The sequence below is a fragment of the Crotalus tigris genome, unplaced genomic scaffold (assembly GCF_016545835.1).
Source record: "Crotalus tigris isolate CLP2741 ecotype Arizona unplaced genomic scaffold, ASM1654583v1 scf7180000017752.986373038:1224578, whole genome shotgun sequence".
NCBI classification, from domain to species: Eukaryota; Metazoa; Chordata; class Lepidosauria; order Squamata; family Viperidae; genus Crotalus; species Crotalus tigris.
This window is the reverse complement of record NW_024096614.1, coordinates 904,789-930,326: the sequence shown is the minus strand read 5'-3', so window position 1 is coordinate 930,326 and position 25,538 is coordinate 904,789. Positions and strand designations below refer to the sequence as shown.

At 38.4% G+C, this 25,538-nt stretch overlaps 1 protein-coding gene and 1 pseudogene across 2 annotated transcripts in view; both read right to left on the bottom strand.

The window, feature by feature from the left end:
* Nucleotides 1-3,408, bottom strand: part of LOC120306754 (cytochrome P450 2J2-like) — a 38,574-nt gene extending 35,166 nt beyond the window's left edge. The window contains exon 1 of one of the 2 annotated variants that reach the window (XM_039340540.1): nt 3,271-3,408. Coding sequence is in view for 1 of the 2 variants with exons in the window: in XM_039340541.1 (XP_039196475.1) it covers nt 3,271-3,298 (28 nt within the window). In the remaining variant the exon portion in view is untranslated. The remainder of the gene's footprint in view (nt 1-3,270) is intronic. The other variant, XM_039340541.1, reaches the window with a different exon arrangement.
* Nucleotides 3,352-25,019, bottom strand: LOC120306756 (annotated as a pseudogene).
* Nucleotides 25,020-25,538: the final 519 nt, after the last annotated feature.

Genomic DNA, 25,538 nt, shown 5'->3' with positions numbered 1-25,538 from the left:
GTTTTTGCTCACCTTCTTGAGAGAACTTATGGATCTTGAGTCTATCGATAAGGATTATACTTTTTTTAAGATAATATTCTATTGAATATAGTGTTAATGACTTGGTTAAAGGCAGGTGTGCGGGGAAAGCCTTAGCGTTTGAAAAAGGGGTTTGGGTGGTAAAATGAGTGTTCTGAATCTAAATAAAACTAGTAAGAAAGTGCCTTCAGCCCCATCCTCTACCTCTGCAAGCCCAGTGTATCAGAGATCAATTGAGACAATGCTCTGACAAGAAAAAGCTAGCAACTTCCAGAAGGAGATGCAAGCGACATTACAAGCGATCCAAGAAGCAATTTCCTCCCCTAAGGAAGATACAAGGAAAAATCATGAGGAGACAAAAGGCAATCTTGATAAAATGAACCAAAAAATTAAAAGTATAGACTCTCAACTAGAAAATTTTAAACAGATGGTCACAAAAAAATGAACAAAGAATCCAAAAAGTAGAAGAAAAGTCACTAGAGACTGATCAAAAGTTGGCAGAACTGAAAGGTGAGAACCAAAAACTGATACAGATTAATAAGAGAAATGGAAGATTCAATTGCAGTTATGGAAATGGAAAGGGCATCTTTTTCCCCAAGATTTCAAAATATAATAGAGGACAAAGAAGAGGACCTCATGGATTTGATAACGGAGCTATTGGCTGAAGCACTGGAAATCGGGAAACAAGAAATGGAAGGAGAGTTAGATCAAATATTTCGAGTCAATTCAAGCTCTGCGAAAAGAAATAAAGTTCCCAGAGAGGTACATGTCAGATTTGTCAAAAGATCCATAAGACATGAGATTTTGAGAAGAGTAAGAATAATCCTTTGCAATATAAAGAAAAAGAGATTGTAGTCCTGAAACAGATTCTAAGATGAATTAGAGAGGTATGAAGAGAATATCAATTCCTGACCAGAAAATTAACTGAAAAAGGAATGAATTTCAGATGGCTGATTCCAGAAAGGATTTTAATTAATTGGGATGGGGAAAGATACAGATTGGATACAACACTTAAGGCAATGGAGTTCTATGACAACCACAGAGCTTTCATGGAAGGGAAAAGTTTGGAACTCCGTCCAGAGAGAGAAACAAAGAGACAGGAAGAAATGGCCATGGAAGGAGAAGCCAAGCCATGTGAAGAAGAAGAAATTGAAAATAAATAAATAAATCCACAATACAGTTCTGGAAGTCAGTCCTGGAATTTGCTTGTTAATGGGCTTTTTTAATATTAATATCCTTCAGAAGGGCAAGTTTGATTACACCACATGAGTTTCCTTTATTACGTGGCTAATGAAGATTTATGAAAGTATTAAATCTTTAAAAATTCTTAGGTTGGAATAAACAGCACCAGAGTGATTAGAAGCTTTCTTCTTTTCTTTTTTTTATTATTGTTAACTTTCTTATTAATAACCCTGTATTCTGCTCTGGGAAGTGAGGGGGGGAGGGTTGAGGGTGGGTGGGTGGGTAATGATAACATAGTCATGGTAAATGCTTGGGCATTTCCCCTATGCTGCGTTCATGTGTGTGAGAGGGATGAGAGGGGAGGAAGGAGCAGGGAGGAAGTAGGATGGTTAGAGGAGATGGGGAGGGGAAGAGAGTAGGAGGGGAGGAGAGAAAGAGGAGGGAAGTAGGGAAGGATTAGAGAGGGTGGATGCGGCCTGGGGGGAATGAGCAGGCGGTACCAATGGTTAGGAATTTATTTTAATTGAATTGTATGAATAAATGGAAAATAAAAAACTTTTTATTAAAAAAAAGGATGTAGTCCTGAAACAGATTCCAAGGAGAATAAGAGAGAATATCAATTCCTGACCAGAAAATTAACTGAAAAAGGAGTGAATTTCAGACGACTGATTCCAGAAGAGATTTTAATTAATTGGGATGGGGAAAGATACAGATTGGATACAACACTTAAGGCAATGGAGTTCTATGACAACCACAGAGCTTTCATGGAAGGGAAAAGTACGGAACCCCGTCCAGAGAGAGAAACAAAGAGACAGGAAGAAATGACAATGGAAGGAGCAGCCAAGCCAAGGGAAGAAGAAGAAATTGAAAATAAATAAATCCACAATACAGTTCTGGAAGTCAGTATTTATGTTCAAAATTCAGACCGGCCAAGATTAACATGTTTATCATCTCTGCCACATAGGTAAGCAGCCCTCAAGCCTGTTCCTTTTTTTCTCAACTGTAATTTTCAATAGTAAAATAATTCCAAGGTCAGTCAAAACCTTATCTAATTCTGGGCTTCAAGCCAGATTTCTTTTAGGCACAAATAAGTTGTAGTGCCATAATTCACCACTGGATGTCATCAATGCCATTTTCTGGTTTTTAAATCCAAAACATATTGTTAAACTTTTCAAGTCTTTTTCTTTAGAAGAAATAAAAATAAAAAAGGTCTTAAAAACACTTTTAGTCCCCAAATTTTAAGTATATTTTAGTTCCAGTTGAGTCTTATAGGTTCGTCAGTATCCCCAAGTATTAATTCGTCACTTTTCTTTTCTGAGGGAGTGGGGCAAAAATTCCCTTTCCCTCTTTAATTGGGGGAAGTGTTTTGGGCAGCTTTTCAGGAAGAGGCTTCAAGATCATAAAGAAAGGATCAGGTCTCACCCAGTTTCATCCACGTTGCTGTAAAAACGCTTGGTAGTGTTTGTTGACTTCTGTAGTCAACAGCTTAGGGCTGGCTATACGAATGCAGCCAGTCTTTCCCATGCCAGTTTGGAGGGCTTCCTCGGATCAAACAGGGGGCTACCATCCCTCCCGCACGATCAACAAACTTCCACTCCTCATTTGCCACCTTTATGGGGTGACTTTCGACCCTTTCCAGCGTCCCCCTGCAGGGGGAAACCAGATGGAGCCCCGTCCTCGAGCATCTGCATTGTCGGGAAATCCCAACAGGAAGTCCTGGAATTTGCTTGTTAATGGGCTTTTTAAAATATTAATATCCTTCAGAAGGGCAAGTTTGATTACACTACATGAGTTTCCTTTAATACGTGGCTAATGAAGATTTATGAAAGTATTAAATCTTTAAAAATTCTTAGGTTGGAATAAACAGCACAGGAGTGATTAGAAGCTTCATTTTGGAAAGTGATAAAGAAACTAAGGGACCAGACAGTCTTTAATTTTTAAAAAAGTATATGAAGATTTTGAAATTAATTATAAGAAATCTTTCCATAAAAAGGATGTTGGCTAGGAACAACATGATAAAGTGGGACTTCAAAGATCAGATACTAATGGGAACCAGAAAGAACTAAATACCTTGGTACTCAACTGCTTGGAAACTCATCGAATTTGGTATTCAGTGCATTCTGATGCAATAATTTTGTCCCGGTAGTCATTGTTTCTTTGGTACTCAATGCAGAAGCTGGAACTTGTTGTTCTCCACTGCCTTGTGACTCACTACATTATTCCTTATGGGAAAAATTTCATTGGTATTCATCAATTTTGGTACTGATTACACCTCCTAGAACCAATAAACAATGAGTACTGAGGTACCACTGTATTATAATTAAAGGAGAAGAGACTCACTAATACAGAATGGAGCGAAGTAAACTAACTTTGGAATGGAACCTGCTGTTAGAAAATCTGTATTATACAGAAATGGTAGCAGAGGATGGTGACATAGCCATACAGATCAAATTAAACGTAAAGTGTACAGTCACCATGGCCCTTGCTGCTTAACGGGTTCAACGGTCACAGAAAACTCTCCTCAGAATCAACAGAAGCAGATATTGGATTTAGTCCAAGTTCAGCCCTAAGAATGGGATGAAAAATGTTCTGCACTGGGATCTAGATGGGTGGCACGCTCTTTTTCTTGTTCTGTTAATTCTGTCAGCAGCTTTTTATACTTCAAGTATGATATCATTTAGGGCAGTGGTTCTCAACCTGTGGGTCGGGACCCCATTTGGGGTCGAATGACCATTTCACGGGGGTCGCCAAACAAGGCTGTCCGCCATTTTTTCCCTCTTTTCTTTGGCCATGCCCCTGGCACCCGGTGATGTATAAGTGATTGGGGGTCACCACAACATGGGGAACTGTATTATGGGGTCGCGGCATTAGAAAGGTTGAGAACCACTGATTTAGGGACATCTATGAAGTTGTGTGAACCCAGCAATATATTGAACATGTTTCAGTATTGAGTAAACACAATATTAAGAAAATAAGTATATAGGAAACATTTATTATATTGAATAGCTACTCCAAAATTACTTTCATGCTTTTTATATTGTTTACCTTTAAACCTTTGTGGGAATAGCACAAAATTTGTAAGGGTGTGGATATATTGTCACTCTTATGACAGGAGCTTCATTGAGTTCTTTCACTCCTTCAGGCAACTGGAAGCGAAAGGCTCTCAACAGGCTGGTCAGAAAGATGAAGATCTCAATTCTTGCCAGCTGTTGTCCCACACATGCACGCACACCTGTACATGAGACAAAGCATACATGAAGGGGATAATAATCTGTTCTCCAGTTTATAAATACATCATCAAGGAAATCTGAAAAGATTTGTAACATCCCAAGAATATTTCCATGTTGACCTAGTATTTTTGAGCATAACTTTAACTCACAGCATAACTTTAACTAAGGTTGTGGTAGATAGTTCACCATTTCAAAGGCAAAGCTATACAGCCTGGGAAATAACTGATTTTGCATGTACTACCAGAGATGGGCCTACAACAAGGAAGCCACTTTCTCGCCTCTCTGTCCACCAACTTATTTTCTGCTGCATCAGACTACAGGAGGTGGAATGCACATAATCTATAGGAATTCCCTTTCAGTGACCAAATACTTATTCTTGTTATTTTTGCTTACTACATCTGGCTGCCTGGATGAATGTGAGTGTTGAGACATCAATAGTCTGACAGCTGCAAATCCATTTGAATGAAACTGACCATTTCAACATGGAATTTATCCATCTATGCTACTGAATCTTTTTTTTGTTGTCTTGGCAAATAAACTATGTCAGAAACCTAATGTGGAGAGAGCTAATTTTCAGTTCATTGACCAAGTGTTCTTCTATGCCGCTGTTGGACTTCAATTATGGGGGCACAGTGGTTCCAGTCCTTCAAATTGGAAAGAAGCAATGGATGGAAACTAATCAAGGAGAGAACCAATCTAGAACTAAAGGGAAATTTGCTGAAAGTAGGGAGCAAATAGAATAATTGAAAGAGTATTTGAGGTGTGTGTATGGGTGATGGTGGTATGTGATGTGGTGTTTGCCAATATTTCTTGGTAGAGCCATCAGAACCCAGTTTGAAAAAATCCAACTTTGATATTTACAAGAGGTATGCCCATTTGGATAAACCTTTTATTTGCAAATAAAAGCTTTCTTTTCTTTTCCACTTATAAGACCTGAGCTTTCTGGGAGAACAATAGCATTTCACATTTGTCATAACTGAAGCTGTCCTTTTATGCCCTTTGCTATCTGCACCATCAATGGAGAAAGAGTCATCGGTATATCTGCAGATAAAAGGCACAAGACAAGAATGTCCCCTATCTCCATTGCTATTCATATTAACATTGGAGGTATTAAATAGAAACATTAGACAAGATATGGAAATTAAAGGAGTGGAAATAAAAAATGAAAAATACAAATTACAAACATTTGCAGACGATTTAGTTTTTATACTAGAAGAACCTCTTGAGACAAGCTTTAAGCTTATGAAAAAGATAGAAGAATTCGGAAAGTGGCAGGTCTGAAAATAAACAGAGAAAAGACCGAATTGTAGCAAGATATGCAATAATAAAAGAAGATAATTATGTAAAACAACTAAAACTAGACTTGGAAAAATGGAAAAATCTACAGCTTTCAATGTCGGGGAGAATAGCAACAGAGAAGATGAATATTCTACCAAAAATACTCTTTTTGTTTCAAACTATACCTATAAAAGTGGGGAAAAACTTCTTTGATGAACTAAACTAGGGGTGTCAAACTGCCAGCCTACGGACAATTTCATCATACTGAAGCTGCACCCACCCCATTGCTAGCAATGCAAAAAGAGTTGTGATACGTCAAGACACATCATGTGACGTGGTGAGTTTGACACCTGTGAACTAAACAAATCAATATTGAAATTTATTTGGCAAGGAAAAAAAGCTAGAATAAAATTGAAAATGCTTCAAAAAGCAAAAGAAAATGGAGGATTTGGACTGCCAGACTGTAGTCTATATTACCAAGCAGCCGTTCTAACATGGCTAAAAGAGTGGATAACTCTTAGAGATAGAAGATTATTGTACTTAGAGGGACACAACCAACAACTTGGATGGCATGCCTTTCTATGGTATGGAAAAAATAAAATTCACAGATACTTTCAATAGCACTACATAAGAAACGCACTTCTGTTAGAATGGGAAAAAATAAAAGCGAAAATCTATATAAGAATATCTGGATGGCTTTGCACAATGGAAGCGTTTGTTCACCCAAACTTAATAAACTATGACAAAACTGTGACTTATAAAGACATTTTGAATAAAGAAGGAAAATTAAAACATAGACAAAAACTAGAAGAAAGAGGTATTGATTTATCATGGTGGCCATATCTACAAATTCAAATGAGATCTGAAAAAGATGTTAAAATATCTGGGTTCTATAAAGAACAGACAGAATTTGATAATATATTACTGACGAGATGAAAAATTGATCAAGAAACTTTATAAATATATGCTAAGCTTAAAAATGGAAGAGGAACAAGTTAAAGAAACAATGATAACATGAGCAAAGAACTTTGGACATAACATAGAACTAGAAAAATGGCAAAGCCTTTGGGAAAGAAATTTGAAAATAACAAAAGCGATAGCGTGCAAAGAAAATTTATATAACATGTTTTATAGATGGCATTTAACATCTGTGAGGTTAGCAAAAATGTTTAAAGATGTATCAAATAATTGTTGGAAATGTAAACAAAAAAGAGGCAGGTATTACCATCTTTGGTGGACGTGCTCTAAAGCTAAAATATTTTGGTTAAGAATACATACATGGTTAGAGAAAATGATGAAAAAACGTTTGGATTTTAAGCCAGAATTATTTTTGTTAAGCATAATTGTAAATAATTATGAGAAAGAGTGTATATATTTAATTTTACATATATTAACTGCAGCAAGAATTGTATTTGCTCAATATTGGAAAAATGAAGATCTACCAGCGGAGGAAGTGTTAATGAAAAAAACCCTTAGAGTATGCAGAAATGGATAGATTGACATTGAAAATGAAAGAGAAAAAAGATTCAGTTTATTTTAGAACATGGGATACTTTTTATAATTGGCTAAAGAAACGAGATAGAGAGAAAGGAACTTGATATGTATTAGTAAATTAGATATTGAAACTCAGACAATGCGGAAAAGACAAGAAAACTCACACATATTTTTTCCAACATCAGATAAGGGATGCATTAATTTGGATATGGGAAAAGGTTAAAAAAATACTACACGAAAATTCCAATTTGGATCTCACCAATGGAGGCAATGATTCACCCAAACACACTAGACAAAACAAAGATGATAAGATATAAAGAACTATGAGATTACCAAGGGAAGTTAAGATCAAGAGATGAATTAAAAGAACAGGGAATGACTATTGATTGGTGGCCATATACACAGATAAAATCAAAATACAATAAGGATATGGAGGAGTATGGGATATGTCGGACATTACAACAATTGGATAAAATATTGACAAATAAGGGAGAAAAATTCTTAACAAAAACCTATAAACTCCTATTAGAAATTGAATTGGAAGAAATAGTAAAGGGCCAATGATAGCATGGGTCCGAAATATAGGCAGAAATATAGGATTAGATGAATGGGAAAGAACATGGAACAGAAATTATAAATTAATGTTGTCAACTGCATACAAAGAAAACCAATACAAAACGTTCTACAGATGGCATTTAGCACCGGCGAGATTGGCTAAAATATATAAAAATATGAATCTGGATTGTTGGAAATGTAAAAATAAAGAGGGAACATTTTATCACCTGTGGTGGCAATGCCACAAAGCAAAGACCTATTGGGAGCAGATAAGGAGATGGTTACAGGAAATAACAAAACAACAAATTGAACTTAAACCTGAAATATGTCTATTAGGCATAATTGACCCAAAAATTGAGAAACAACTCCAATACATCATTATACAGATTATAACTGCAGCACAAATTGCATATGCGCAGTGTTGGAAAAGGAGAATATAAAAACAAATGTAATGATTATATGTAAGATATTAGATTGTGCTGAGATGAATAAACTTACCTTAGAAATAAAAGACAAAGAAGCTACAGAATTTTACGAGATATGGGATATGTATTATAACTGGTTGGAAATGAGGAATAAAAAAATATGAGAAGTAATGTAAATAAATGTAAATAAAAGTAAGAGATATAGGACATAGTATTGTTAAGAAAAAAGAAAAAATGTACTGTCTATTTTGTTTGTTTGTAAAGAGAAAAAGGAAAAATAAAAATTAAAAAAAGAAAAGAAACCCAGACAATATGTTGCTATATATAGGCTCAGATTTTGGATTTAGCTAATAATTATCCCCCCAAAACCAGAGACAATTGTGCAAACTTGTACATTTCTTAAAAAACTCCACCGATTAGAATGTGATTATAACTACCATATTTTCCGGCGTATAAGACGACTTTCTAAACCCTGAAAATCTTCTCAAAAGTTGGGGGTCGTCTTATACGCCGGAATATACGGGTAGCTGTTCTCTGAATTTAAAACCAATCTGCCCCCTAGTGGCCAGCCCTATTTTTTTTTAAAAAAATAAGCACTAAAAGGACAAAGCTTTCTAGCAGCAAAGAATGGAGCTCCTATTGTGCTCATCTATAAACAGAAATTCAATATTGTACTGTATTTTCTGGTGTATAAGACGACTTTCTAAACCCTGAAAATCTTCTCAAAAGTTGGGGGTCGTCTTACATGCCCAGTCGCCTTATACGCCGGAATATACGGTAGTATTTCTTTGTCATTGGAACCCTATAGCCTAAGGAGAACTTCATATTCTCACAGTTTTGAAACTAGAAGGAGTTCAGATTCCTGAATTTTCTGTTCAGACCATGATAATTTCAGAATCTGTGATTTTAATGGTGCTGGTGGTGGGAAACTATAAATTATAAATTGCTTTGGGCTCAAGGATATACCTATTCCAAATGGCAGGAACTCTTCCCGTTCAATGAACTTCCCATCCTTATCTAAAAAGTGATTTGGGTTAAATTCTTCAGGTGTCTCCCATTGTTCAGGGTCAAGAAGAACAGAGCGCAGGTCTGGGAAAATAATGCTTCCCTGTAAAAAATAATAATAGGATTAAATAGAACAGTTTCATAAGGAAATGGGCAAAAATGTTTAAACAATATTGATGAAACATTTAGTTTTAGCTTGCCTTTATGGACCCCTATTTGTTCATTTCCAAAGCAGATTGCGAGAGCAGTGGCTCCTCCTTTGTCCCCCCCCCTTCCATTAAAACAGAGAGCTGTCCTTATCAGTCCAAATTGCCCCAATAAAGAAACATGGTGACACATGACTTCAGTTCTGAACTTAATATTATCATCTTCTTACAATAAATAGAAAATGTTTATGGTTCTAGCTTTAAAATCTGACAGCTGTTAAATTTAAACACATCATCCATTCCCCACAAAAGTTTGCTATTCTTCCCAATTCAATTTTGCTTGACTACTTTGAAGAGAGAGCTTGTGTCAAAGTCCATATTCTGCTTTTACTTCCACAATGGACTACTGGAATGCAGCCTGACCATGTTTCTCACCTTTGGAATAAGGTAACCCCTCATCTTCACATCTTTTGTACTTTGCCTGGGAACCCCAAAAAGCAAGACATATTTTACACGCTGCATTTCATGAATCACAGCATTGGTGTAAGGCAGCTTCTTCCGATCCTGATAGGAAATTGACCCTGAGAAGCCAAACACATCTTCAATCTCCTTCTTGACTTTCTCTAGAAAAATGATAGAAATAGAAGGTTTATTTTTAATATTGTGTTTCCTTTATTTGTTTCCAAATTTTAATCCTCAATAGAACGTTAGGACCTGGAATAGCATTTAGGGCATTAATTGTAATCATTTAATAGACTCATATGTCTGAGAGAGACTTTGGAGGTCTTATAGTCCAACCCCTGCTCAAGGCAGCAGCCTTTTATAATCCCTAGTCATGGAGCACCCACAACTTCCAGCGGTAAGACATTCCACTGATTAAGTTGTTCTTTCTGACAGGAAATTTTTCCTTACTTTGGGGTTGGATTTCTGTTAGATAAGCTTCTACATATTATGTCTTGTGCCTCTGATACCCTAGAGCAGGGGTCTTCAAACTTGGCCCTTTTATAACTTGTGAACTTCAACTCCCAGAATTCCTCAGCCAGTATCATGGTGACCAGAACTGGATGTGGTATTATATGTTCTCACCATGACAATACAAGGTAAGACTATCATGTCAGCTGCCACCTTATGCTTGCTTGTGCCTGGCTGCCATCCGATGACAGTCTTCCACGAATACTGGGGAGGATGGTTGGGAAAGGGAATGCTCGGGGGAAAATGAAAGTAACAACTGTATCTTCCCGAGATGCTGCCTCAAGGTCACCTGACTGGGAAAAGAAGGCAGCTGCTTACCAACCTAGGCTGGAACTGATCACTCTGAAAACATCTCACATGAACCTGGTTGGCCATGGGGAATCGTGGGAAGCAGGTAATGGAGGGAAAAGTTGAAATTAAGGATTTTGCTAAGATTCTCAGTTCTGACTACGCATTATGGCAATACACTTGACAACTAATAAAACTATACCTTTCTCAGAAAATGGAGACAAGGATCATTTCTTTTTAGAGGTTTATATGGTGGCAGATCTGACAAATCACTTCTTCTTGTCTTGATGCTATTGCCTCTGTTGATGTAATCTAGGACTGCTTGATTGCTTTGTGAGCTGCAGCACACTGCTGCCTCATACTTAAGTAGTGATCCAGTAGGACACCTAGATCCCTTTCACAGTTACTGTCACATCACTTGGGTCACAAAGGAAGGAGATGCAAAATTGAATATCATGAGAAAATTGATGATACCTCATCCCATGGTGTTGGATGAAGATGTTTCATGAAGATGTGGAGAGTACGGAGAGTACGGAGCCCTGAGACACACCAAAAAGGAATAGCCGTGGGCTGGACCTCTCACTACCTATCACCACCAATTGGAACTGGCCTTGAAGAAAAGAGGTCAACCATGCAGCTGCCTTCTCTTCCCATTCGACTGACCTTGAGGCAGCATCTTGGGAAGATAAAGCAGTTACTTTCATTTTCCCCCAAGCATTCTCCCACCCAACCATCCTCCCCAGCATTGATGACAGACTGTCATCACATGGTAGCGAGGCACAAGCAAGAGTAACGTGGCACCTGACATGATAGTCCTACTTTACATGGTGGTGGTGAGACCACATTGAACTGTCCAGCCCCTATTCTTGCAGCAGGTATCAAAAGGCTCCAAGAGTCAAGAGGACCAAGGATGGATGTACCAACTTCATCCTGCTCCGCACAGACCTCATCTACAAGTACAGCTAATCCTTTTGATGTCCGATAACCAGACCTGAAGCCGACTGAAAGGGGTCCAATTATTGTTTCATCTGGAGCCGCAGTACAACCACTTTTCTCCCCACAATACTAACATCCCTTCTATTCATGGTAGGGAGCCCCACATTGTACATCACTTCATGTCCGTCCTCTTGATTTTTTTCTATATTCATTATCCAACTGTAATTTGGTCTTCTATATACAATTTAAGATTTAAAAAGTAACATATCTAAAAATTTTGGTAAATTTCTGCATTTAAAGTGTGTTAAATGCTTCAGATTTGTACTGAGTTCCAGTTTTTACCTCCTCACTCAATATTTTATTGAGGATTCAAAGAAGAATCTCTGTATGTACATTATTGGCTTTCCTTTAAACTGTTAACTTCATGCTTCTATTATAGGGCCAAGAATCTACAAATAATAGATTCAGTTCAATCATTCAGTATTTCAAATAATTTCTCTGTGTTTTAAAATCTGAGAGTGACTCTCGTTCCACCCACCCATGTCTGTCTCACCTTGGATGTCAGGATGATTGGTCAAGAGGAGCAGTGCCCACATCAAAGTAGCCATGGTCGTGTCTGACCCAGCAACAAAAAAATTCCAAATACACTGAACCAGGTTCTCTTCACTGTAGGTTGAATCGGGGTCATTCCTGCTCTGAAGTTTAAAACGGAAAATGAAAATTACAATAAATTCTATGCAACTTTGTGTGGTTATTTTTGCCTCCATGTTGCAAGTCGTGAGAATAAACCTCTCACCATTGCTCTTTATATTCAGTATGGGCAATATACCCAGATGTCTATCATTACAATATCTAATTACAATTACAATTTAGTGAATAAATAATTTAAAAAGCATGTCACCCCAGTCCTTCTCTTCATTAAATTAAATATACCCAATTCCAGCAACCATTCCTTATATTTTTTGCCTCCAGTTCCCTAATCATCTTTGTTGCTGTTTTCTGCACTTTTTCTAGGGTCTCAACATCTTTTTGCATCATGGTGACCAAAACTGGATGTAGTATTCCAAATGTGGTCTCAGCAGTGCAGTAGAAAGCAGCACTAATACTTCACATGCTCTTGATACCAAGTACCATATTGCTATCAAGTACCATATCATCTACTTCTTACTTCTTTTCCATCCACAATGGTTCAGTGTTGTTTTTTATACTCAATATGAACACTGTAACCAGAAATTTACAATTATAACACTCACAGATGCTACTCTATATTGATGATATCATGATAGAAAGTGAAAAATGAACCCTCCTTGAACCATTCATACAGAGCATGCCTTAATGGTTTAGGAAAGGAGGCCAATATTAAGAAGGGTGTATATGTTGAATCTAGTAAACAGGCAAATGGTACACTCAAGACTGATAGTAAACAATTGTAAATGAGGTGACCCAGTTCAAATCAATAAAAATTGCTTTTTAAAAAATCATTCTGGGTCTGTCTGAAAACATTGGAGAAGAGAAGCTATTTTCCTTGTTTCAAACTGTTTCACATTTTTACTTATTGTCAAAGCTGTGAAAGTATCTGTACTTTTCCAATCATTTCATGGAAAGTACTCACTTAAGTATGAGTTAATCAAAAGTCCCTGCTAATTGTTTTCCTTCTTAGTGGAACTCCTTTAGAAAAAAGGGGGAATGGTATGATACTGAAGAGGTACAATAAAGCTCTTACTTAGAAGCATCTGGGATGTATGTGGGAGGAAAGCATCACCCTCTCAGATAAATAAATATTTAGGGAATATTAAAAGGCAGAATATATTTTCCCAAAGGATCTTAAAAGCAGAAAAGAAGGCTCAGTTTCTCTTAATAGCCCCCAGTAGGTACTCAGGAAACCACCTTTTAGAAAGGCAGATGTGATAATCCTATTCAGAAAGGTTGGAGCCATGAAGCTAGAAGCTGATGATATTAGAAAAACAAAGACCCCTAAAATCTGCATACCCCACCACCAACAGAATACCAGAAAGGCACACTGAAGCTCAAGTCAAAGGTCATGCCACAGTAACAGGAAACAACCTCAAAAATCCAAGAAGGTATAAAAACCCACCACTCCCAGCTACATGTGGTCAGCTGCTCTAAAGCCTCATGGTTCTGGTCTTCAATAAACTACAGCCTTCTTTCTAAATCCGTCTCCATTTTGTTTATTCCCGGCTTGGACTGAACCCTGATGGAGATTTTTCTTTCAATATTTAGGTTGGATTAAATTCAGAATGGGAGCTGAATAAAAAAAATACCTCCAAGAAAAACAAACTCGTAGCTCCTCTTGTTTACTTATAGTAAAGAATGTAATAATTGCTTGTCCATATATTGAAGTACAGTAAATCCATACCTTCTCCATCTGAAGAAGATAGTAATCAATGAAATCCTGTGGCTCATGCAGAGCATGAAATTCCTTGTGTTTCTCTATTTTCTGCTTTGCAAAGGAAAGGATAAAGTCCCTAGAAGCCAGGGCTTTCTGGTGAGGGCCTGGAGGTAGTTCATTAATTGTGGGAACTCATGATGAATCTAATAAAAACAGAAGATGTGATGTTATCTATTTATATCCTACCAGAGTTAGAGAAGATTCTCAACACTTCACTCTCAACTTACAATGTGATATATTTATTTTATTTATGTGTTTAAAAATAAAAGATTTGTTGTTCTTAATTTTGTTGTTGTTAATTGCGAAGTCATGTCCGACCCATCGTGACCCATGGACAACGCTTCTCCAGGCCCTCCTGTCCTCCACCATCCTCTGGAGTCCATTTAAGCTCATGCCTACTGCTTCAGTGACTCCATCCAGCAACCTCATTCTCTGTCGTCCCATTCTTCTATTGCCCTCAATCTTTCCCAGCATTAGGCTCTTCTCCAGTGAGTCCTTCCTTCTCATTAGGTGGCCAAAGTATTTGAGTTTCAACTTCAGGATCTGGCCTTCTAAAGAGCAGTCAGGGTTGACCTCCTCTAGGACTGACCGGTTTGATTGCCTTGCAGTCCTGGGGATTTGCAGGAGTCTTCTCCAGCACCATAGTTCAAAGGCCTCCATTCTTTGGTGCTCAGCCTTTCTTATGGTCCAATTTTCACAGCAATACATTGCAACTGGGAAAACCATGGCCTTGACTATACCTACTTTTGTTGGCAGGGTGATGTCTCTGCTTTTTAGTATGCTGTCTAGATTTGCCATAGCTTTCCTCCCCAGGAGCAAGCGTCTTTTAATTTCTTGGCTGCAGTCCCTATCTGATGTGATCTCGGAGCCCAGGAAAATAAAATCTGTCACTACCTCCATTTCTTCCCCATCTATTTGCCAGGAATTGAGAGGGCCGGATGCCATGATTTTGGTTTTCTTAAGGTTGAGTTTCAAGCTAACTTTTGCACTCTCCTTCTGCACCTGCATCAAGAGGCTCTTTAGTTCCTCTTCACTTTCTGCCATTAGAGTGGTATCATCTGCATATCTTAGGTTATTGATATTTCTCCTGGCAATCTTAATTCCAACTTTTGATTCATCTAGCCCTGCCTTTTTCATGATGTGCTCTGCACATGTTAAATAGGCAGGGCAACAATATACAGCCTTGCCGGACTCCTTTCCCAATTTTGAACCAATCAGTGGTTCCGTGTCCAGTTCTCACTGTTGCTTCTTAACCCACATATAGGTTTCTCAAGAGACAAATAAGATGATCTGGAACTCCCATCTCTTTAAGAACTTGCCACAATTTATTGTGATCCACACAATCAAAGGCTTTAACATAGTCAATGAAGCAGAAGTTGATGTTTTTCTGAAACTCCCTAGCTTTCTCCATGATCCAGCATATGTTGGTAATTTGATCTCTAGTTCCTCTGCCTCTTCGAAATCCTGCCTGTACTTCTGGTAGTTCTCGATCCACATACTGCTGGAGTCTAGCTTGTAGGATTTTAAGCATAATTTTACTAGCATTTGAAATGAGTGCAATGGTGTGATAGTTTGAACATTCTTTGGTATTGCCTTTCTTTGGAATTGGAATATAAACTGACCTTTTACAATCCTATGACCACTGTTGAGTTTTCAAAATTTGCTGGCAAATTGAGTGTAGCACTTTTATTGCATCGTCTTTTAAGAGTTCTTCTCTGTAGTTTTGCCACCTCTTCTTAATCTCTTCTGCCTCTGTTAGGTCTCTGCCATTATGGTCCTTCATCATGCCCATCTTTGTATGAAACGTTCCCTTCATATCTCCAATTTTCTTGAAGAGATCTCTGGTCCTCCCTATTCTGTTGTTTTCTTCTATTTCTTTGCACTGTTCATTTAAGAAGGTATTCTTATCTCTTCTAGCTATTCTCTGGAATTCTGAATTCAATTGGGTGTATCTTTCTCTTTTACTTTGCCTTTCGCTTCCCTTCTTTCTTCAGCTATTTGCAAAGCTTCCTCAGATAGCCATTTTGCTTTCTTGCATTTCTTTTTCTTTGGGGTGGTTTTAGTTGCTACCTCTTGTACAATGTTGCGAACCTCCATCCATAGTTCTTCAGGCACTCTGTCTATCAGATCTAATTTCTTAAATCTATTTGTCACCTCTACTGTATATTCATCAGGAATATGATTTAGTTCATACCTGAGTGGCCTAGTGCTTTTCCCCACTTTCTTCAATTTAAGCCTAAATTTTGCAACGGGAAGCTCATGATCTGAGCCACAATTAGCTCCTGGTCTTGTTTTTACTGTCTGTATAGAGCTTCTCCATCTTTGGCTGCAGAGCACATAGTCAATCTGATTTCTGTGTTGACCGTCTGGTGATGTCCATGTGTAGAGCCGTCTCTTGGGTTGTTGGAAAAGAGTGTTTGTTATGACCATCATATTCTCTTGACAAAATTCTATCAGCCTGTGCCCTGCTTCATTTTGTACTCCAAGGCCAAACTTGCCTGTTATTCTGATTATCTTTTGGCTTCCTACTTTAGCATTCCAATCCCCCATGATGATAAGGACATCATTTTTTGGTGTTAATTCTATAAGGTGCTGTAGGGCTTCATAGAACCACTCAATTTCATCCTCTTTAGCACCAGTGGTTGGGGCATAGATTTGGACTACTGTGATATTGAATGGTTTCCCTTGGATTCGAACTGAGATCATTCTGTCATTTTGGGGATTTTATCCCAGTATTCCTTTTCCTATTCTTTTATTGACTCTGAAGGCTTCTCCATTCTTCTGAGGGATTCTTGCCCGCAATAGTATACCTGATGGTCATCTGAGTTAAATTCACCCATTCCTGTCCATTTTAGTTCGCTGATTCCTAAGATGTCAATGTTCAGTCTTGTCATCTCATTTTTGACTACGTCTAGCTTGCCTTGATTCAAGATTCTTACATTCCAAGTTCCTATGGAGAAAAGATCTTTACAGCATCAGACTTTCCTTTAACCACCAGATATATCCACAGCTGAGCATCCTTTCGGCTTTGGCTCAGTCGCTTCATTCTTTTTGGCAATACTAGTACTAGCCCTCTGCTCTTCCCCAGTAGCATATTGGACACCTTCTGACCTGAGGGGCTCATCTTCCAGTGTCATATCTTTTTGCCTTTTAGTACTGTCCATGGGGTTTTCATGGCAAAGATACTGGAGTGGTTTGCCATTTCCTTCTCCAGTGGATCACATTTTGTCAGAACTCTCTGCAATGACCTGTCCATCTTGGGTGGCCCTGCATGGCATAGCTCATAGCTTCATTGAGTTACGCAAGCGTCTTCGCCATGACAAGGCAGTAATCCATAAAGGTCTCAACATTTTAACAAATGTTCTACTGGCTACACAGGGCATATAAATAGCTGCTCCAGATAGTAGTTTTAAACTCTTGGTTTGGGAAGCTTTGTCTATTTAATAGAAAACATGACTTACCAAGTGGAAAATGTTACCAGTGAAATTAAAAACAAAATTAAGGGCTTGAATTAACTTCTGGAAGTTTTCATCTTCAGGAGCAAATGGATGTCCAAAACTCAAAGCAGATATGATATTAGAAACTGCATTTAGTACAGGAAATGAAGGGTCAAATGGTTGTCCTGCGAATGAAGATATTTTATAATGAATTTTTAAGGAACAAGACTTCTAAGTGGATGAAGGAAGACAACTGGGGACCAATTCTTTCAAAAATAGAAAAATCAAATCAAATGCATTGCTTTTATTCAAAATACTCAGAATGAAAAATATTTCTGCAGACAGGGACTTGAGCCATTATGATAACCCCAAATTGCATACCTTTTTTTTGTCTAAAGGCCTTTACCAATGTCTGAGCAGCATCTTCTATTTGGTGCTCAATGCTTTTCTTTCCCAGGCCCAACTTCCGCAGAGAAGTGATGCCAAAGTGTCTCTGCTGTTTCCAGGTGCGGCCACTGGAAAAAATAATTCCTGTGGGCATCATCAGACAACGATAAATGATTCCTGATAACATTCATGTTAAAAAAATCAGTTAGGTCTAGTTTTTGCAAAATATCTCTCTGGATTTCTGCTGAGAATACCAAATAAGTGAACAAAATGTTATAAGAAAAGCTTAGCCAACATGTGACAGTCTTTACTTGACATATTTATGTAGTATAAAAAAGCAACCAATTTTTTAATTTAAAAAACAACTTCAAATTAAGAAACTGGAGAATAATATATTTCAAAGATAAGTGCAAGGTCCAAGGGTACAAAATAACATAACAAGCAAAGTAATAGTTTTAGTAGGTATAAACAAATTAAGAAAATGTCTAAAGAAGTGCATGAAATTGTTGATAGTCCTTATGAAATTGATAAATGTCCAGCATTCTTGTATTTAAAAAAAAGACTCAAAATAATCTTCTGGACATTAGACCATGTACGGCTGATCTTTAGGATGAAAAATTTGAATGAAGGGTCTCAGAGAAAATAATATAGCTTCATTGCCACATGACAGAATCATTAATTTCTGGGCTTTATTAATAACACAAGGAAATCAGCTATAGTCTTTATGAAATCATGCCATAAAGTAGAAAAACTGAGGATATATTAAGTTTGTTGATTCCCACTTGGTGGAAAATATTCTTAGAAAAGTTAATGAACTCAAAGAGATAAATCAGGAAGATACAGAACTGCAGTTTTATCAAGATATTAGTAATTATATGATGAAAAAGGAGCACTTTCTAAACCCCAAGGAACCAATTGATTTAATTTAGAATTCACTATAAATTTGGATTCTTCTTAAATTAATTACATATCAGTTAGAAAATGTTATGACATTGTTGATAGTCTATATAAATTGAATAGTGGCATAAGAATTGTAGCAAATGAACATATTAATTTTAGAATATCTATATCTACAAATATTTGCCACTATAGCATAACTACGAGGGCAATTTGGAAATAAACCTCCATTTCGTTATGAATGACAGACACTCACAGACACAGAACTTTTATTATATACATTAGAAAACTACAACATTACATTATTTTTTTGACATGATCACCCATTCAAATTAGGCACTTGTCATAATGTTTTCCAAGGTTTGAAATGAAGAGGTGATAGTCACTCAGCACCAAATCTGGGTTCTGCTTTGGATTTTCTCACGCATTATGCTGAGGAAGGAGAACAATTTCTTAACAGAATTGTGACCGGCAATGAGACCTGGGTATTGTATGTCAATCACAAAAGCAAACATCAATCAAAGGTGTGGTGTCATACTCACTCACCAAGGAAACCCCAAAAAGCTTGGCAAACATTGCCAGAAAGGTTATGGCAACAGTATTCTGGGATGCCAAAAGAGTACATCTAGTGAAGTTCATGGAGCGTGGGTTGACCATCAGTTCAGATGTCAATGAAAACTCAGAGGAGCCATCCATAACAAGCGTCGGGGCCTGCTGACTTCTGTGTGGTGTTGGTTCATGACAAGGCTTGCCCACACACCGCTAGATGCACCCAAGAACTTTTGAAGCAGTTCTGTTGGGATGTTTATGATCAGCCTTCCCCATAGTCCAGATCTGGTGCCAAGTGACAATTACTAAGGAATTTCCAACCTTGTAAGATGTTATGACAAGTGCCTCAATTTGAATGGTGATTATGTCAAAAAATATGTAATATTGTAGTTTTCTTATGTGTATAATAAAAGTTCTGTATCTGCGAGTGTCTGTCATTGATAACCAAATTGAGGTTATCTATCATCATCATCTATTATTGTCTCTGTATTCTATTCCTTCCTTCCTTCCTTCCTTCCTTCCTTCCTTCCTTCCTTCCTTCCTTCCTTCCTTCCTTCCTTCCTTCCTTCCTTCCTTCCTTTCACCAGGATCCAGTTTTGTGGAAGACAATTTTTCCATGCACCAAGGGGGAGGGATGGTTTTGCGCACAACGTAGATCTCACCTATGCGCAAATAAAGCTTCACTTGCTTGCCTGCTGTTTGTGTGGCCCAGTTCCCAACAGGTCATGGAGTAGTACCAGTCCACAGCCCAAAAGCCAGATCACTACTAAAGATGAATTCATAAAATTATGCAAATTTTGCCTTTCTATGCAAAGCCTTTGGAATAGCATTGCACTGATTTGTTCACTTCCTACTCGCTTTAATATCTATGAAGTGTTTAATGAAAAAGAAGTAATGTCTAAATCAACATATGAATGTAACGGACCAGATAGAAAGCTATGGAGATGTATAATAACTTGGTCTAAAGTAAAGTAAGCAATCTTTCTTTTGCCTATCAATCATTTTGTTTACTATGCCTTCCCCCATGCTATGAATTATATTACCACAAATTATAACAGTGTGATGCTTATTTACATACAATTTCTTACTACTTGCACTTACCCCTTTCTTTCCCTAAAGGAGCCATTAAAGGATCATCTGGTCGGTCAGAAAATTCTTCTGCGAAGCTGATCAATCCTTCTTTCACAGTTTTGAATCCAGATAGCAATACTAAAAGGTGAGGTCCAGTCCTCAAAGCAGATATATTTCCATATTGCTTTACATGCTGTGAAATGAATCTATGTTGAGCAATGTTATAATCAAATGAAATAGATTATTTACAGTTAATATGCCACCTACAGTCTTTCTTAAATTCTTACCTTGTTTCCCCGAAGGTTAGACCCAGCCCAATAATAAGCCCTTGCTTGATTTTTAGGGGTGGGCGTAATATAAGCCCCACACCAAAACTAAGCTAAAAATCAAGCTAGGGCAGGAGTGGGCAGGTTGAACCTGCTTATCTTATCAGTAGGACCACCATAATGGGGGTCCCACACCCCAACACCTGTTGCACTGGTACTTGACTTCTTCAGCTGCTTACTGCCACTTGTGGACGGACACCATGTGATGCATTGTGCTATTGCTGCTCCTCCCGGCAGGATGCTGCATGGCACTTAGGGCATTTCTGCTGCAGAAACGGGAGGAGTAGAAATGGCGCAAAGCACCATGCGGCACTTCAGGCCACTTCCACGGCTTGCGTAGTGCTTCTGCCTGCTTCTGCTGCTTGAGCTGCACTTCAGGCTGTTTCCACTGCTTGCACAGTGCTTCAGGAAGCTTCTGTTGCTCGCATGCTTTGGACTGCTTCTGCTCCTTGCACAGTGCTTCGGGCCACTTCCGCTGCTTGCATAGCACTTCGGACCACTTCCGCTGCTTGTGTGCTTTGGGATGCTTCCTCTGCTTGTGCAGCACTTTGAGATGTTTCCGCTACTGGTGCAGTGATTTGGGATGCTTCTGTTGCTCACACACTTCAGGCTGCTTCTGTTGCATGAGGGCTTCAGGCTGCTTATTTTGCCTACAGCAGGAGGCCACATGGCACTTCAGGCATTTCTGCTGCAGAAACGGGAGGAGTAGAAATGGCGCAAAGCACCATGCAGCATCCTATCGGGAGGAGCGGCAACAGCGCAATGCGCCACATGACATCCAGCCGCAAGTGGTGGCAAGCGGCTGCAGAATAAGTCAAGTATGGCACGACAGGTGTTGGGGCATTGGAAACCTGGCTGTGGTGGTCCTAAAGTAAGACATTTTCTGAAATTAAGACCTAGTGCCTCTTTTGGAAGCAAAAAATATACAAGACTGGGACTTAATTTCAGGGAAACACGGTAATTCTAAGACATATGGAAGTTGCATCTTGGCAAATAGGCTTCTTTTCTTGATGGTTCAAAACATTTTACTGCTTTTCCAAGTACTTCAGGTATGTCAAACTCGTGACATCACACGACATCACACAACGTATCGCGACTTTTCCCCCATTCTCAGCAATGGTGTAGGAGTGGTTTCAGGATAATGTGTTTGGCCTATGGGCCGGCAGCTTGACATGCCTGAAGTACTTCTTCAGTTTGAGCAAGTTATGTCTTCCAGAGAAGTTTCATTTCTTACCTAATCTGAAAACACCCATTCAGTCTTTGAGATACAACTCCTAAAACATTTACTCCAGGTGGGTCCTTCAGTGTCACCTCCCTGGTAAATGTATGAATGATTTGAATCTTCCTTAGACTGGTGAAAGAACAGCAATATTATTCTTCTCTCTATTACTGTTGCTTGGAGATACAATTGTTGTTGTTCTTAACTGCAAAGTCATATCCGACCATTGCGACCCCATGGAAAATGTTCCTCCAGGTCTTCCTGTCCTCTTTTGGAGTCCATTTAAGTTCACACCTACTGCTTCAATGACTCCATCCAGCCACCTCATTCTCTGTTGTCCCCTTCTTCTATTGCCCTCAATCTTTCCCAGCATTAGGCCCTTCTCCAGTAAGTCCTTCCTTCTCATTAGGTGGCCAAAATATTTGAGTTTCAACTTCAGGATCTGGCCTTCTAAAGAGCTGTCGGAGTTGATTTCTTCTAGGACTGACTGGTTTGAATGCCTTGGAGTCCAAGGGACTCGCAGGAGTCTTCTCCAGCACCATAGTTCAAAGGCCTCAATTCTTTGTCTCTCAGCCTTTCTTATGGTCCAACTTTCACATCCATACATTGTAACTGGAAAAACCATGGCCTTGACTATACGTACTTTTGTTGGCAGGGTGATGTCTCTGCTTTTTAATATGCTGTCTAGATTTGCCATAGCTTTCCTCCCCAGGAGCAAGCATCTTTTAATTTCTTGGCTGCAGTCCCCATCTGAGGTGATCCCAGGAAAATAAAATCTGTCACTACCTCCATTTCTTCCCCATCTGTTTGCCAGAAATTGAGAGGGCCAGATGCCATGATTTTGGTTTTCTTAATATTGAGTTTCAAGCCAATTTTTGCACTCTCCTTAGAATCTTGATGTTTCTGTATTATTTTAGGATCCCAAAATAATTTTACAGGATTCAGCCACTTAAAAAGAATCCGCTACTACTTCTTGAATGTTATGGTTCTTTAACCTAGGACCTTTCAACCTTTTCATAGACTGTGCCACCTGTAGGACATGACAATATTCAAGTACCACCAGTGGCTTAGCAAGGTGTAAAAAACCTAACAACAAAAAAAGGAAAAAAGTGATAAAATACACTGGAAGCTCCAATTACCATGTCACCACATGCGCCGATCCTGGGGATTCTGCCAAGCTCTGGAGCTCCAGCTGATCTCCTCCAGGTCTGTGAGGTACCGCTTTAGCTGTTCCCCACCGCTACACCTGGCTAGGGCTCACGTACCACCAGCCAGGAGCTAAAGTACCACTGGTGGTACCTGCACCCCGGTTGAAAATCCTTGCTTTAACCTACACAGTGGCACAGTGGTTAGAATGCAGTACTGCAGGCTACATCTGCTGACTGCTGGCTGCCTGCAGTTTGGCAGTTCAATTCTCACTGGCTCAAGGTCGACTAAACCTTCCATCCTTTCATTTATCCAAGGTGGATAAAATGAGGACCCAGATTGTTTGGGACAAATATGCTGACACTGTAAACCACTTAGAGAGGACTGTAAACCACCGTGAAGTGGTATATAAGTCTAAGTGCTACTGCAATTGCTATTTCTATCTTGAATCGGATGATATTTTACCTCTGATTTTTTTTTTGATGAAATCGTGGAATCCAGAAGAAGAATATAGAAATTACTATTTAGCAAGTAAATAGTTTCAACTTGATTAAGCACACAATTATGATGGTGTCTATTAGAGGAATATTACCACAGTATATTTCCACCAACAGTAGTGCCCAAGTCAATAAAACTCCCCCTCACAGTGTTCCTTCAAAGTTATTTCTGAATGCTAAAATTTAGGTATCTTACATTGCTTAAACATTTGGTGCAGGATAATGTGCCAGAAGTGGAGAGGTAGTTCAATGAAACTTTATAAGCACCAATATCTAGGTCTTCCTATAATATGTGTATATCTTCTTTGTGCTTGTAAAATGACTGCACAAGAACCTGTTATATTGCTTCAGTCGCCAACCACCTACATATGAATCATTATCTAAAACAGATTCTACTCTTCAGAATTCAGATCCAGAAAATTTTTGAAATCATTATAGAACTGCAGAATTAGAAGGGGCCATTTAGTTTACCAAGTTCCACCCATTATCCATTGCAAGAATATAAAATGAAGCATCTTCAACAAAGGAATTTCTAGTCTCATTTGAGCAGAGTGAAGGGGAAACCACCCTCTCTCTGGTGGATTTATTCCAATTATTAAAGGTTTCTTGGTAAGATTGAATTAGAATCTGCCTTCTAAAAATTCAACCCCATTATTTCACATCCTGCCCTGTAAAATGTTAGTGAGCAGGTCATGGCTTGAATATTTTGCCATAATGTGGAAAATAACTCTTCAAGTGCCATCATTATCATTTGTTTAATTAAATTACTCATCATGCAAGAATATTTTATAAGCTAATATATTTTTCTGCAATAATGGTACAAAGAAAACCATTGAGAATTATTTTGCATAATGCTGCTTATTTAGAATGAAATACCTTAGGGATATAATCTTCATGAAGCCAAATCCCATAAGCTCCCAAGGTCCCAATGAGAGGTAGAGCCAAAGGACCGGGAGGCAAATGTCTTTGAGTCCAGAGTTGTCTCAGGAAGAGGAGAATCAGCAGAGCAAGCAGCAAAACAAACAAAAATGTTCCCATCGCCATCATCGTCCTGCTGGTTCTTTTTCTTTGATGCTCTCTAGTTGATCCGGAGTTGCCTGCTTCTTTTTACCTGAAGTTTTTTTTTCTTTTCTTCCTTCCTCCATTGATGGGAAAAGAATAGCAATATATCTTTTAATGCTGTGTATGATTAGTGTTTGTACTTTGTCAACAAGATATTATCACAATAATTGACATTAATTAGTTCACCTCTGATCATGTGCCATTTAATTAACAGTTTCAGGCAAATGCAAACAATCAATTTTGCAAAATACTGTACCTACAAAAGAATAAAAATCAGAGCAATTCCTAAAGTAATTACAAACAATACAGTACAGGACTATAAAGTAACAAAAAAGAATATTTTAAAATACTTACGGAAGTAATTCTAGCTCTCTACAAGCCAGTCCTCAAGCCCAGCAAGCAGCAGACCTTCCACATGGAGTTCCAGGAAAACAAGGACAAATGGACCTGCCAGCTGCAAAAATCTTGCTTGGCCGTGTCACCAAGTACACACACACACATGCACACAAAAACACTTCTGGCTTCTTGTAGGCCTGAACCAGCCCAGGCAAGTCACAGAGTTAAAATGCTTGCCGCAGCAGCTGAGAGTGAATCCAAGTCACATGGCTACAGAGGCCTATTTTTGAATGCAATTTTTAATTTTTAATGTAAGTACCCTTTTTGAATAACCTCGTTTTTGTGAAATATCGCTAAATAAATGCTCGTATCTGGGGGATTAATTGTATTTTGTCTAGAAAGCTAGAAGTTGGCTAGATGCCCTGTCATAGTTTGAAGTTTAAACCCTTTGATGTTTGATGTTCCTGACCTTCACAGTTCTGTCAATTATAGCTGAAAAGAGAAGGCTTTCTCTGGGCTGTTTTTTTTTCCTGTTCTGCAGGATGAATTATAACTAAAGGATATAGACTATTTTGAAACCATCTGTTTTTTTCTTTGGATTATAAGTACTGTTTGAACTGCGTTTCTACAAGCTGCTTAAAGACAGAGTTAGTGTGGATTATAAATTCTTAA